General features: G+C 42.8%; 1 protein-coding gene across 3 annotated transcripts in view; it reads right to left on the bottom strand.

The window, feature by feature from the left end:
* The window catches only part of LOC126356210 (tRNA (guanine(10)-N2)-methyltransferase homolog), a 192,223-nt gene that overhangs the window by 164,385 nt on the left and 11,122 nt on the right, over positions 1 to 16,716 (bottom strand). For all 3 annotated transcript variants that reach the window (XR_007565610.1, XM_050007033.1, XM_050007025.1), the window contains exon 2: positions 1,903 to 1,968. Coding sequence is in view for 2 of the 3 variants with exons in the window: in XM_050007033.1 (XP_049862990.1) it covers positions 1,903 to 1,968 (66 nt within the window). In the remaining variant the exon portion in view is untranslated. The remainder of the gene's footprint in view (positions 1 to 1,902; positions 1,969 to 16,716) is intronic.

Below are 16,716 nucleotides of genomic sequence, written 5' to 3'. Positions count from 1 at the left end.
TTCAAATATTTATATGAGAAGTTGCAAATTTGTTTTTTGTGGAAGTTGAAACATACCATGACTGAACTAAAAGTGTTCTTCAAGTACCAAATTATTTGAAGAGTAGACAGAGTATCTGATAAATTCCCTTAACCAGTATTATTCTTTGGAGACGAAGTTTTTGGAGATCGACATGGCTGGCTATCCAGAGAAGATCGGCTGTGCATACCAAGTAAGTCAACCTGTGGGAGAGACACCATTTGCCTTTCAATGGAGATGGAAAAAGTACCACAAATAAACCACAATTTTTTCTGCTTCTTTACAATTCACAAATGAGATGGCTGCAGTGATGCTGCTGCCATAACCCATTGTTGTTGTGAGAGCGGATGTAGAAGCTACTTTCACTGTTGTTGCTGTTGCACATGCTGTTTCTGAAATGGATTATCATGTACTGCTCATGGTGTTTTTGTTGGTCACTTAACTGCAGCTAGAAGATCTACATCTATTACTACGCCTGCTGTACCAGCTGTTTCCACAGATCAAAAAACTTTTGATCCATGGCAGCAAAATAGCCACTGTAATTTGGATGTCATCCAAGACACCATTTTACTATGTGAAACAATAGTGATACACTAAATTTATAGTCACTGTCCACAACAGCAGGGCCACAAACAAACACACCACTGGCATAAAGAACAGACTGAATGACAAATGAATTCATGTTGTGGAAACCGGAGAACATGGGTGAAGCCAAACTTGTAATATGTCAAAATCATTTAAACAAGAAAGCAGCACCAATTATAACAACAGAATTGAAGGTTTAGTAAACAAGCGATACACTGGCACACTACAAATAGCTTCATGTGGTAGACTGCAGCAATTCTTGCCAGTGCGAGCTGCTAATGGACAACCCATGTTACTCACTTAGAGCACTCCTAGCAAGTCAGCCTAGTGGTAATGTTACTGGACAGCAATAATGCCTCTGACATACCATTTGAGTTGACATGCACACCCAGAACATGTACAAAATACATTTATTAAATTTTATTGTAGATTAAGAGTAAAATGATAACTGAATTAAGTAAATGATCAACACACAATCTCAACTCAACTGACAAAACGTATAAAATTTCTGAACCTACTGACACATTCTACGCCATCACAGGAAGCTGTTGCAAATATGATCCAAGGAACACACAAACAACTGAATTAACCATTTTAATGCACTGTATTCTAGCAGTTCTTTTCATACTTGTTACATAACCATATTAACAGGTAATACAAGTTGAAAACAGTTAAAGAGTAGAAATTACAAAACATGACAAGTCCTGCACTGCATCACAAAGGAAGTGATGAAGTACTAACTATCCACTTTTGGGTAAATACTAACTGGAGGTGGTGGGGATGGCAGGTGGAGGCACTTTATGTCCATCTTTTGTAAATATTGTAATCTAGTCACATACTTCGTATTTTAAAATTTTGAAACAAATATTTATTGTTTTTTATGAATTCTTCTATCAGATTCTATAATTGTTTCAATGTTTTCCAACTGAACTTAATCCAAAAATTTGGGTCTAGCTAATGTGGTCATAAAGCCACCTCTCCTCACCACCCACACCCAGTAGTAAGTAGATGCGACTTTTCTCAACAAATGTGTTGTTCAACATTTTCAGATACTGGATCCTACTTACACATCAGCATCTCTTTAAAATGTCTGTTGTAAATAAAAGTCAACAACAATTAGTGCAACTGTTGGTTTTTTTGTTTCTTTTTTATGTGGCAGTCGTAACATAACCTCCCTTTCCCCTCCCATTATTAATATAGGTTATTGAAAATGGTTTGGTACTGTTAGGGATAATATCAATTAATATTTCAACATTTATAATGAAAAATCACAGTGGCCTTAAGCAATGTGATACTTACATGGTAAGTATGTTTCTCAACCCAGTTGAGCTCTATGCTGAACAATGAAGAGATGGATTCAATTTCCTTAAAAAAGAAAAAAAAAGATAGATTGTAATTCATGTCATTCTTTGGCACATATCAAACAAGGCATAAGACAGAAATCATGCTTCCAATGGAAAGCAACTTACAAGTTAAAATTCCTTGCAACTCACCTACATATATGTGGGACCCCATCTCTCTCTCCCTCCCCCCCCCCCCCCCCCCCCCCACACACACACAAGGAGGGGGAGAGAGGGAGAGGAGGGAGGGCGGAGAGAGGTGGGAGGGGGGAGAGGTGGGAGGGAGGAGAAAGAGAGAGAGAGAGAGAGAGAGAGAGAGAGAGAGAGAGAGAGGTATGGCATGACTTCAGGTCACAGCTGATAATGAGTCAGGTAACTCTGACAGCCCAAAAGTATGTTTTAGAGACTGCATCCTCATGTGTTACCTCTTTTGTGACAATATCGTAGTGCCATTTTTCAGTAGGACAATACTCATACACACACACTGCATGTGTCTCCAAAACCTGTTTGTGTGTGATGTAGAGGTACTCCTACAGCCAGCAAGATCCTCAGATACAGCCCCAAAATAATGTTTGGAATTAGCTCAGACGTCAGCTCCCTACTCCAGCCAGTATCCTGGCTGTCACGCACCAGTTACAACAGTTATGGGCCAGCTTGCCTCAGGAGAGGACTTGAAGACTTTACGCAACCCTTCCCCCAAATCAGTGCATACATCCGGCCAGAGAGGGTGCAATGCCATACTGATAATTGGTCTCAAAGTGCCACCTGTTTTGTAAATTTTACTCAATTTTGTATCATTTCATTTCCACCTCCCCTTCTGGGGGCTTCAATTCTTTTGTCAGATTTAGGAAACAATATGAGTAGCCCTCTTAGATTTTTTGTTGATAATGCTGTCATGTTGCACCTAGTAAAGTCATTGGAAGAACAAAACAAATTCAGAAATGATATCAATTTCAAATCTACACAGTGCAGAAGATGGCAATCAACTCTAAATAATAAAAAGTGTGAAGTCCTCCATATGAGTACCAAAAAAGATACTGTTAAATTTTGGTTATAAAGGTTATCAACTCAGAAAAAGAATTAAGAAAAATCAGAGCTCAATTGTCAAGATTTAGGTGTTCATTTTTTATTTGTTTCACACGGTATTTGAGTATTGAACAGTGAGAAATAGCCTAAAAATAATTGTACAAAGCCTATGCCAAACACTTATTACTAAGCATTATTTCCTGGAGCACTGAACCTAAAGTAAATTGTTTATTCAGCAGAAGCATGCATAAGAATACTTTGCAAAGTAGGTAACTGTAACTATTGCACCACCATTTTTAAGGATCTTGGAATTCTTACACTCGCTTCCAAATATATCTACTCCTTGATTGTTTTTGTTGCTGATGATAAAAACTAGTTCAGCTGAAGGAAGCCTAACATAACTAAACAACACAAGATATAAAAATTATTTTCATGTACACTTTGCCTGCTTGTCTTGGGTTTAGAGAGGAGTTGTGTACTCTGAAGCAGAGGTAATCAGCAAACACTCATTTTACATAATGAATGAAATTGGGAATTCTCATCTGTTTAAAAATACCTTGTTAGCCTCCTTTTTACAGGTGATGTTAGCCACAGGTGACGTTTGAAGTGATTGCTGTCTCAAAAACATACAGATTCCACCCACTGAATGCTGGCACCTATTTTGACTGGACTAGAGGGGGAATCTTCCTACACATTGTTCAGTGGGCCTGAAGATGTCATAATACATCACCAAAACTGGTAACTCGATAAATATTTTACCCAAGAGGAAGCCATTAGGATATTTTTAGTTGTGAACTGCACATATTACACAAAGATAATGTTGCACTTTTCTACTGCCTTCCACACTAGAATCCTGCAGTTGTAAAGTCATTCCAACCATTCATGCATATACATCAAATTTGCCATATCAGTCTCCCTAATTTATGCCAGATGTGAGAAGTGAAGGAACTGTTGGCTTCCTCCATTATGCAGCTCCCTGCGAGCTTACACCAAGAGAGGGGTGCCGTTTCCCACTTTGGGATCTTTATTAATGAGGTTCACATAGCATTGCAATCTTTATCTTAACTTTTGTAAGACATTCTTACAACTTACTCCTAGCTGGGCCAGTTGGACCAAAGTTCATTACCATTAATATTCAAAATATCCACAGGTGTACTGCCGGTCTATAGTGTCCAACGGGCACAATATTTCGGCGATCAAACATGTCGCCATCATCAGGTGGCGACATGTTTGATCACCGAAATATTGTGCCCGTTGGACACTATAGACCGGCAGTACACCCGTGGATATTTTGATTATCAAATACGCCGCGAGAAACTCAAGAATCACACCATTAATATTAATTTTACATCCTCAGGCCCATATACAGTGGCTAATAACGTATTCTTTTAATTTGTTTTTGAATATCTGAGGGCTTCCTACTTATTGTCTGATGTCTATAGCCAACTTTTATTACATTTTTGTCCCAGAATATAAAACTTCATCCTAAACCAAAGACAGTGACACATAGTCTGCATCGAAATTATTTTTAACTATACTATTGTTTAGGAGTGTGAATTTCAAAATTCATCCTAAATTTACTCTATTACTGACTACAAATAGAATTGGCGAATAAATATATTGGCAAATAAGTGTAAAAGACCCAGAAGAGGTTTATGCAATATGTTTGGTTACTGACTTTACATAATAGTCTTACATCATGACTCTGTAAAACAAATATTATTTTGTGCCCAGTTACACTGTACCAGAAGATTGTGCCACGTGACAGTACTAAGGGGCTAAGGAGCTGCGTGGTCTCGAGCAGCCAAACCAGGTGCCCGTTGACCACGCGTTCCAACATCTTCCCAACACAGCTCGTCAAAGCAATATTGCGATAACTACTGGGATGCGTTCGGTCCTTCCCTGGTTTGAGGAGGGGAATCAAAATCGCCTCCCTCCACGAGTCAGGGTACGTGCCGGATAACCATATCATATTAAAACAGTTCAGGAGAACTTCCTTGGATGGTAGCAACAAGTGCCGCAGCATGCTGTACCACATTTGATCATGACCAGGCGCAGTATCATGAGCCACAGACAGTGCAGAATCCAGTTCCCACATTGTGAAGGGGCAGTTGTAGGGTTCAGAATTTAGAGACCGGAAGTCCAAGTGACCCCTCTCGATGGCAGTGCGGTAGCGGCAGAAATCTGGATCACAGTTAATAGTGGCGGTAGAGTCCGCAAAATGCATGGCCAATGTCTGGCCAATGTCTCTCGGTGCCGTGAGGAGACATCCCTGATGCAGCAATGCCGTGACAGGTAGTTGGCTGAGTTTCCCGGAAATCCTCCTGATCGCTTCCCATACTTTCGTAGAACTAGTGGAGCGAGAGATGGAGTTCAAGAACGATTGCCATGACCGTCGTTTGCTCTCTTTAATCACTCGCCATGCTTTGGTCCTTGCCACCTGAAAGGCCGCAAGATTGTCAGCTGAGGGACGGCACTTGAAGTGGCACAGAGCTGCACGGCAGGCTTGGATGGCTGAGTGGCACTCAGTGGTCCACCAAGTGACAGAACACCTCTTGGGATGACCGGATGACCGTGGGATTGACGATTCAGCAGCATGGGAGATCACGGCTGTAACATGGTCTACCCATTCGTGGACGCTGGCACGGTGTTGCAAAACAGCCAGTTGGCTGAAAAGTGTCCAGTCAGCTCTGCAGAGGCGCCACCGGGGCGGCACTGGTAATGCCACAGCCTCATCCAGGAGGCGAATCCAAAGGGGGAAGTGGTCACTAGAATGTAGGTCAGCAACAGCCTCCCACAGAGCAGAATCTGCAAGTGCTGGAGAGCAAAAGGAAAGGTCAATAGCCGACGACTACCTGGAAGCAGTACAGAAATGAGTGGGAGCACCAGAGTTGAGGATGCACAGTTCTTCAGACATCATGAGGCTTTCCAGAATGCAACCCCTGGGGCAAGTAGTCGGAGAGCCCCATAAGACATTATGAGCATTGAAGTCCCTCAGAAGAAGAAATGGGCGGGGGAGTTGGCTAATAAGGTTTGTGAGAGCGTCAGAGTCCATTGCATCCTGAGGCAGTAAATAAACTGAACAGACTGCGAGCCTCCGACCCACAAGAATGTCAAGTGCAACTGCTTGCAAGTCGGGAGCTCAGATGAGGGGTGCATGTCACGGACAAAAACCGCTACACCACCCTTTGCCCTTTCCCCCGTCAGATCATCTTTCCGATATACGGTATAGACCCGTAAAGAAGGAGCATCAGTGGCCCGAAAATGTGTCTCTTGGAGACATAAGCACAGGGGGCACTCTCGTTATAAGGAGTTGTAATTCGGCCACATGCGTCCTGAACCCATTCAGGTTCCACTGTAATATGGCAGCCAGTGATCAGGGTGGCTGAACTTTCACCCTGCCTCTGTGCTTTGGAGGAGAGCCCGTACTGGCCGGAGATTTATTCCTGGGGCGAGAAGATCGCCCCTGGTCGACATCAATGTCCATAAGCTCCATTGACGACCCACGGGAGATGTCAGACAGTACAATGGCCTCGTCATCGGACCGACGCTGACTGGTCTCTGCAGGTGGCAAAACCTTCACCTTCTGCGGCTTTGTCTTGGGGGGCTTAGAATGCAGAGCCTTGTCAACAGTTGGAGCTTTACTCGCCTGGGCAGAAGGCGCCATAGGGGGAGAGGCAGGAAGTACCCCAATGTCAGCAATCACGGCCTTGTCCAACGTAGCGGGGAGAGCCGCAGGTTGCAAAACAACCGTAGCAGCACAAGTGCACTGGCAAACGCAGGTATTAGTGCTAACACTAGCAACCTCCGTTTGCGTAGCAACAGTGGCCATTTGTACCGGTTTTTTCAGAGCGGAAGCGAAAGATGTTGAAAACACAGGAGGTTGCATGGCCTTAAAGAGCTTCTTGGCCTCACCATAGGGGATGTGCTTAGATGTTTTAATCTCTTGTACCTTCCATTCTTCGAGACAGATGGGGCAGATCCGGCTCCACACAAGGTGACTCCCAAAGCAATTCACGCACTTCTCAGGCGATGAACAATCGGCTCCTTCATGGGCAGGCTGACCACATTTACCACAAGTGGCTATCCCATTGCACCCCAACGTAGTATGCCCAAAGCGCTGACATTTAAAACAGCGCAGTGGGTTGGGGAAATATGGCCGTACTGGCAAATGTAAGAACCCTGCTTTAAAATGCTCTGGGAGTCTCGGGTAACTGAACGTGAGAATAAATGAGTCAGATTTGACGAGGTCCCCATCGACTCGTTTCATAATATGCTGCACGTCAACAATACCTTCGTCAGCCCACTCAGATTTTAACTCGTCTATGGGGATATCCACCAAGTCCCTACATGTCACAACACCCTTACTATAATTCAAAGTGGAGTGGAGCTCGGTCTCGATAGCGTACTCTCCTAGACAGGTTGCTTTCCGAAGGGAAGCGACTTGATGGGAACTGGAAGTCTCAACTAACAGAGTCCCATTGCGCAGTCGCTTCACAGATTTCAGTGTTCCTGCAATTCCCTCAAGACCCTTGTGGATGTAAAAGGGAGAAACCCTCTCAAAGCTACCCTGCTTCCTTTTAATAATTAAAAACACATTCTGATTATCAGCATGTGCTCCGTTACTACAGTCTGTTAAATCTCTAGCAACACCAGGCGCTGGAAGACTCGCAGTGCGTAGCCGCTTTTTCGATGGGGTGTGTTTTCCTACCAGAGGCCCACCCAAGCCACTGGTAGGGGGAAATGTAGAGGTTGAAGGGTCCATTGCGGTCCCACGAGCAGCTAGGGAACTAAAGGTCCGCTCAGACAGAGCCCCGTGTGCCTGAGTAAGCCTTATACAACTGGGGTGCGGCAGGTGCCCCAGAGGTTGCCCGCTTGCGACTGTTCCACTCCAACAGCCATGCATTTCTAGGCGCGGAGCACACCGAAAGATTGAGGGTTTTTTATAGAGGTTGGCCTTCCTCGCAATCCAGGCGATCAAGCCAAGATTACCATTCCCTGCAGCACACAATATTTCACCGCCGCGCCATATGGTGGTCGCCGAAGCATGTCCGGGGGCTGCGGTGACAGGAGACTGGCGGCGCTAACCAGTCCCCAGCTCAGGAACCCGGGGTTGCCAAGCCCGTACTCAGCACGTGAATGCTGAGCCCCTGGGGGGAGGGGTGGGGTGGGGTGTGGGCACAAGGTAAGGTGACCTTGAAGGCCATAATCCTTTTGAAACCACTCTTGTCAGGGAAAAAGGAGCCCACTGCAGCCATACTCACTTTAGACATGTGGCACTTTGCTCCATCTTACTGGTACCAGCCAACTGTCCATTACTTGTCACCAAAGTGGTTTACAAATTCACTAAACAATACCTGGAACACTTGACTGGCGACAGTGGAGTAAAAAAAAATAGTCCTGTGATATTCTGCTGTGATAATGCACACATGCTGCCACCTTCTGTGCATGAAAAACTTCCTCAATGACTACATGCTGGTTTTACTACTCCAGGAACATGTTTCGTGACTTCACACAATCTGGAAAGTGAAACTACACTTCATTACTCTACCACATATACAGCAATATGTCTAGCCTTTTAGTGATAAAAAATTGCTGAAGCCACAGGTAGTATGTTGGGCATTTATTGCAGTCAGTGTGCATCAGTTCATGAAAACTGTAAACTTGTAGGAATACAGGAGTGAATTTTTTTCTGAACAGCTATATGATACGTGCTACATGACAGTCCACATTCCTGCAGTAAAGAGGGAAGAGACTTTACCCAGGACCACTAATGAGTGGGACACTCCATGTTATGCATTCACTAAAGGTAGACTGTGCATATGTCCAATTTTTGTTATTTTCAAATGATGTCCAGTTATGCATAGCACATACACTATGTGATCATAAGTATCCGGACACCCCCGAAAAATACATTTTTCATATTAGGAGCATTGTGCTGCCACCTACTGTTTGGTACCCCATATCAGTGACCTCAGTAGTCATTAAACATTGTGAGAGTGCAGAATGGGGTGCTCTGCGGAACTCGTGGACTTTGAACGTGCTAAGGTGTTTGGGAGTCACTTGTGTCATACATCTGTATGTGAGATTTCCACACTCCTAAAGGTCCCTAGGTCCACTGTTTCTGATGTGACAGTGAAGTGGAAACGTGAAGGGACACGTACAGCACAAAACTGTACAGGCTGACCTCGTCTATTGACTGACAGAGACCACCGACAGTTGAAGAGGGTCGTAATGTGTAATAAGCACACATCTATCCAGAGCATCACACAGGAATTCCGAACTGCATCAGGATCCACTGCAATTACTATGACAGATAGTCAGGAGGTAAGCAAACTTGGATTTCATGGTCGAGCAGCTGCTCATAAGCCACACATCACGCCAGTAAAAGGCAAATGACGCCTCACTTGATGTAAGGAGCATAAACATTGGACGACCGAATAGTGGAAAAACGTTGTGTGGAGTGACGAATCACAGTACACAATGTGGTGATCCAACTGCTCGGTGTGGGTATGACAAATGTCCGCTGAATGTCATCTGCCAGCATGTGTAGTGTCAACAGTAAAATTCGGAGGCGGTGGTGTTATAGTGTGATCATGTTTTTCAAGGAGTGGGGCACTATCACAGCACAGGCCTACATTAATGTTCTAAGCACCTTCTAACTTCCCACTGTTGAAGAGCAATTTGGGAAAGTCGATTGCATATTTTAACACGACTGAGCACCTGTTCATAATTCGTGGCCTGTGACGTAGTGGTTACACAATAATAACATCCCTGTAATGTGCTGGCCTGCACAAGGTCTTCATCTGAATCCTATAGAACACCTTTGGGATGCTTTGGAATCCTGACTTCATGCCAGGACTTACCGACCAATGTCGATACCTGTCCTCAGTGCAGCACACCGTGAAGAATGGGCTGCCATTCCCCAAGAAACCTTCCAGCATCTGATTGATCATATGCCTGCAAGAGTGGAAGCTGTCATCAAGGCTAAGGGTGGGCCAACACCATAATGAATTCCAGCATTAGCGATGAAGGGCGCCACAAACTTGTAAGTCAATATTAGCCAGGTGTCCGGATACTTTTGATCACATAGTGTATGTGCAAACACCTTTAGATTTGTCAATTTACAATAGCAATCTAAGAAGCTGAGTTCCTTATTCAACAAGCTTTTTCAGTTTCGATGTGACATTGCTGATTTATTATGATTTTTACCCTTTGCACTGTCCAAGCTGCCATTTTTTTCCACTAATGTATGCCACTGTATTCAGCAACTCCGTCTTTCCAAAATATTTACATTTGAATGGCTTAGTGAAATACTGTAAAACTCGTTGAATGGAAACATAGTCTTCTGGTTACACTGAATGCTTCTGAAAATTAGATATCTACATAACCTCTCGCCACAAACATTCGGATGTAGGACAGCACTTTATGACGACGATGGTATTTGGTTTGTAGGGCTCTCCAGTACACAGTTATCAGCACCCATATAAATTCCCAATCTTTAAACAGTCTAGTCTCGCCACTTTCACAAATGACAATGAAATTATGAGGACAACAAAAACACCCAGTCCACAAGCGAAGAAAATTCCCGGACCGGCCGGGAATTGAACCCGAGACTTGGTGACCCACAGGCAGCAACGCTAGCCACTAGACCATGTGCTGTGGGCACAGTACATTATGCCTTATGGCAAATGTTCTATAGAAACAAAAGTAACATCGAATGTAACCCAAGGGAGCATACTACAACTTCTAATGTTCTAAATATATATGCACAATATATCAGACAGGGTAAGCAAAAAGACTTGGATAAAATAAATTGCAGCTCTCTCTAAACATGAATAAATGTACAATAAAGCATATATCAAAGAGAAAGAACTCAATACTATCCAAGAGCAAGATTAGTGGTGAACTTGTTGAGCATGTTACATAGCATAAGTATTTAGAACTAATACTAAAAAGAGAGATAAAATGAAATGATCATGTAAGGTCAGTTTTTGGGAAGGCAACTGAAAAACTGTTTTCAACAAAATACTTGATTTGGGGCATTTCTTACAGGCCCAAGAGAGACATAATTTTCTCATCTGAATGAAGAGTATGCTCAGTGATATACTTGGGTTAATCCTATTCGCCTGGTATTCAGTATCCAAGGAGTTCTGTACTAATGTGGACATTACCCTTCCCATGAATATTTGCTAGCAAAAGGACATTCTTTGTCTTATAAAGAATGTAAAAACACAACCCACATTCAAAGCAAAATTAAGATAATGCATGGACTCTGCTTGATAGTTACAGGGTATAGGATTACAAAGAATTCAGTCAACAGACTTACATAATTTACTTTTAAATAAGAAAGTGAGGCAAAAGGACTTTTTTTAAATTTTCAATTTAATTTGAATTATTATTTCTATTGTTTCTGTATATTTTCTCCTGTTACAAGTATATAACTAAATGCTAGGCTCAATAAATTTGAGATGTCCCATCATAAGAAGGGGATATTTTATGCACAGGGTTGCAGTGGTGATCTAACAGTTAGAGCACTAGCCTCCAGCCCTGGATGTGGTGGGCTTGATTCTGGGTATGAGCCGGGATGTTTCCTTATTCTGGTCCCTCCAGAATGGCCCCAAATTTGTTCGGCCTACTATCAAATGAGTACTGTAGTTCTTTCCCACGAGTAAAATGTGGCCACAGCAATAGGCCTGCCAAAATCTCTTTCGTAGTGCTGTGGTGAAGAAAGGTTGCTCTCTCCATGCAGTCAGCCCAACAGTCCAGTCGAGGGCTTGTGCCACAGACTACATGTGAATAACTATGGTTGTAAACGTCACTGGAAAATTTTTGAAAGCATATATTTTTCTTGTCACACAAGGTGAATTTTTTACATGTGTATAAATGTTGACTGCAGGAAGTACAAACAATTTACAGATGAAAATACCTCTACCACTTTCTTGTTAATCAAGAGTTTGGTGAATAATTAACACTAATATCTTTTGCTAATGGAAATAATCTTCAGTAAATGTTTGTGATCAGGACAGGCTGTCACATGCAGGTGTCAGAAGAGGGACAAGTAAAGATTATATGCAACAAAAAATATACCATATCTACTTTGCTTCATTTGCCAAATAGTGCTGCCTGGCCGCACTCAGTGGAAGTACAGATACTCCAAATTTGTTGTCCTGTTTTGCTTGGTTAGTAACTGAAACTTCTCATGAATTTTGCATCAAACATGCTTAATTTTGCTAAAATAGCTCTATGAAATAATTACAACCTGATCATTGTAATTTAATTTAGTGTTAAGTGCTTCCCATTTGTTAAACTACATAAAACCAAAAAACTTATTCACAACATTTAATTAATATTGTGTTGCTACTTACGAGCAACATACACACATTAAAAGCTGAAATATACAGCAGTGATGTTGCACCGAGACGTTTATTTTTCAGTTCCTTATGAACCGAGTTTCGGCTTTCTAAGCCGTCCGCATCCAACTTAGAACTAAACAGATAGTCACACATCAGCAGTATTTTATAGCTGTATAAAGATTGTTTTTCCAAACATGTGCTAAAGCTTATAACTATTATCTGTCTGACTATAAAATCTTCCACATTGGAGTCCTTGGATAAAAAGTTCTCGGTAAACCTGCATCATATCTGGATAACATGACTACCTCCATCATCGCCAGGTGCTAACTATCTAATCTACATCCATGTTCAGCAAAATAGTGTGAACTGAATATCAGAGGGTGCTTTCTATTGTACCCATTATTAGCGCTTCTTCCCATTCACGTACAGACCACATGGACTCACTGCTTAAATACATCTGTGGATGCTGTAATTAATCTAATCTTGTCTTCTCAATCCCTATGGGAGTGGTACAAAGGGGGTTGTACTACATTCCTAGACACATCATTTGACGCTGGTTCTTGAAACTTTGTAGATGGACTTTCACAGGAAAGTTTCCACCCCTCTTCAAATCTCCACCAGTTCAGTTTCTTCAGCGTCTCAGTGACACTCTCCCATGCGTCAAACAAACCGGCGACCATGTGTGCTGGTCTTCATTGTATACATTCAATGTAGCCTGCTAATCCTATCTGGTTTGAGTCCTGCACACTTCAGCAATACTCTAAGAAGAGTCACAGGTGATAAGCAAGCAATCTCCTTTGCAGACTGAGTGGGCTTCCTTATAGTATTACACTAATAAATAAAAGTCTTACACCTGCTTTACCTACAATGGAGCCTATGTGATCGATCCATTTCACATCCCTACAAGGTGTTACACCTAGGTATCTGTATGAATTTGCTGATTCCAACTGTGACTCGTTGATAATGTAGTCATAGAATACTACATTTTCTTCATTTCATGTAGAGCGCAATTTTACATTTTTGAAAATTTAAAACCAGTTAACAATCTCTGCACCACTTTCATATCCTATCAAGATATGAATAAATATTTGTGTAGCTTCTATTTAGGCGAGCTTTCATTATAGATAACTACATTATCTGCATAATGCCTGATTTTGTTGTTAATATTGTCTGCACAGTCATTAAAGCCAACAATCTTGCCACAGTGGTAACAATAATTCCCGTCAGACCACCAAAATTAAGTGTTGTTAGGTGGGGTTAGCACTTGGATGCGTGCAATCCGGTCTGTCGATTGTTGTTGGCAAGTGGGATGCGCTCAGCCCTTGTGAGGCAAACAGAGGACCTACTTGATCGAGAAGTAGCAGCTCTGATCTTGTAAACTGACATATGGCCGCGAAAGCCCCTCCACATCTGCATCTAATGACACCTGTGGCTGATGATGACATGGCAGCCGGTTGGTACCATTGGGCCTTCAAGGCTTGTTCGGGTGAAGTTTAGTTTGGCATGATCATTAATATCCAACATAAAGAGCAAGAGTCTCAACACACTTCTCTGAGGTACACCTGAAGTTACTTCTAAATCTGCCAAAGACTCTCCGTCCAAGATAACATGCTGTGTCCTCTCTATCAAGAACCCTCCATCCAGTCACAAATTTCACTTCATACCCCATATGATCATACTTTTGATAAGCCTAGATGTGGTACTGAGTCAAATGTTTTTTTAGAAATCAATATACACTGCCTCTAAATGATAGTCTTGAACCATGGGTTTCAGGATGTTACGTGAGAAAATGAGAGTTGGGTTTCACATACATTTTAAGATTCTACAATAAATGGATGTGAAGCATACTGGATAGTAGTTTTATGGATCACTTCTGCTATCCTTCTTGTAGACAAGTGTGATCTGTCTTTCTTCTAAGTACTGGGCATGGTTTTTTGTTTGAGGAATTTATGGTAGATTATAGCTAAAAGAGGGGCCAACTCAGTTGCAAATCTGTTACATAATCTGATTTGGATTCCATGGGCCCTGAGGCCTTGTACCATTTTACTGATTTCAGCTGTTTCTCAACACCTCTGACACTAGTAACTATCTTCACAGAGGTGCAAGAATTAAATTGGAGCATTAATCATTGGTTTTTCTTTGTAAGAACATTTGAAAACAGAATTAAGCATTTCTGCTTTTGCTTTGCCACCCCTTAATCTGAGTCACGCAGTCCATGAGTGTATGAACACTAATTCTGGTACCAGTAACAGCCTTTAAAAGCCACCAAAATTACTTTATATTTTGTGTGAGATCCTTCAATAATCTGCTACAGTAGTCACTGAAGGCTTGACAATTGTCCTCTTGGCAGCCAAACACAGTCCATTCAGATTCTCTCTATCTCAAGCCCTTTGGTTTGTTTTACATATTATGCAATAGTCCCTGTTCCTTTAGACTTTGTACCCTTGAGGGTTCTTTGCACTATAACCTGTTCTATTGGGCACATATCCCTCAAATGAATGGTCAATTATTTTGTAAACCTCAGCCAGAGTTCTTCTACACATGCCTCTCCAGAGCTAACTGTTTTGAGTTCCTTATTGAGATAAGACTCTACTGCCTCTTTATCTAGTTTGTTGGAAATACTCAAAAGTATAAGAATACACAGGTATGGTATATAGGCAAAAATACAGAAGTTGGTTAATGAAATGAACAGAAAAAGAATAAGGAGAGGGAAGGGGATGGGAAGGGAGGGTGAAGGAGGGAGAGGGGGGAGGAGGGAGAGGGAAGCGGGGGAGGAGAGAGAGAGAGAGAGAGAGAGAGAGAGAGAGAGAGAGAGAGGGGGGGGGGGGGGGGGGAGGCTATTACACAATTTACATAATGTCTATTACCGTACGGCGTGAATAATGCGAACTGGCTGCTGCCACTTTAGCAAGAGTGAATGATCTAATTGTGTTTGATCATTAAGGATTCTGTAACTAGTGCTCAATGATAGCTAAAATTTGATGTAATGTTAGTTATCTGCCTTTATTTGCTCTATGGAGTACATCCCATTTAATATCGTACAAATGACATTCATTCAGAGCTTATTCTGCAAAGTTGGAATCTGCCTAGCCTCCCAAAACGCCAAATCCTTCGTCTGGTTCAGGTTCACTGATGATCATGATCTGCCAATAGGGCCAAGACACCCTACCCTCATTCCTTCACAACCTCTATACCTTCTCTCTCATACGCTTCTGGTCCTCTTCGACCCAGCATCCTACCATTTGGACACTGACCTTCTCCTCTCTGATGGCTCAATTCACTCCTCTGTCCACATTAAACCCACCAACCACTAACAGTACCTGCATTTCAACAGCTGTCATTCTTTCCACACCAAAAAGTCCCTACAATACAGTCTGGCCACCTGGGGACCAAGTATCTGTAGTGAAAAGAAATCCCTTGACCATTATGCTGAGGATCTCACCAAGACCCTCAAAGGCAGATGCTACCCCCAGTGCAAACCGATTACCTGTGCCGTTTCTCCACACAGCCCCTATCCCCCACCAACCCCAGTGACCCACTACAAAGGAGTGCCCCCTTTGTCACCCAATATCATCCTGGACTGGAATGCCTGAAACACATTCTTCGTCAGGGATTTGATTATATATCGTTACGAGCTGAAATGAGGAACATCATATCAAGGATCCTTCTCAACCCTCCTAAAGTGGCGTTCCATCAGCCATCCAATCTCCACAACATCCTAGTCCATCCTTATACCACTCCCAATCCCAAACCCGTGCCATTGGGATCAAATCCCTGTGGAAGACCCAGGTGCAAGACTTGCCCAATCCACCCACCCAGAACATCCTATTCCAGTCCTATCACAAGCTTATCCTACCTCTTCAGAGGCCGGACCACCTATAAAAGCCCATGTGATGTACCAGTTCTTCTGCACCCATTGCACAGCTTTTCATATTGGTGTAACTACCAACCAGCTGTCTACCAGGATGAATGGCCACCACCAACCTGCAGCCAAGAGCAAAGTAGGTCACCCTGTGGTGCAACATGGAGCTGAACAGAACATGCTTGATTTCAATGGCTGCTTCACAACCCAGGCCATCTGGATCCTCCTCTCCACCACCAGTTTTTCTGAACTGCACATGTGGGTATTATTCTTAAAGCCAATTTTCCACTTCCAAAATTATCCTGGCTTTAATCTACTGTCCCCACATCCTCAACCCAACAGTTTCCACAATTTCTCTCCTGTCAGCTCCTCCCTAATCATCCCCTCAGCCTCTTTCTATGCCGCCTCTGCCAATGCAAACCCCGTATTTCCCCTTCCCTGCTCCTCACCTTTTCTGCACTGGCCCCCCTCCCTCCCCACCTCATGTCCTTCTAATGCTGCACCTGGTGGCAGCCAGGCCCATTCAGCA

The sequence above is a fragment of the Schistocerca gregaria genome, chromosome 1 (genome assembly GCF_023897955.1).
Source record: "Schistocerca gregaria isolate iqSchGreg1 chromosome 1, iqSchGreg1.2, whole genome shotgun sequence".
Lineage (NCBI taxonomy): Eukaryota > Metazoa > Arthropoda > Insecta > Orthoptera > Acrididae > Schistocerca > Schistocerca gregaria.
The sequence above is the reverse complement of the archived record's forward strand: the minus strand, read 5'-3'. Positions and strand labels throughout refer to the sequence as shown.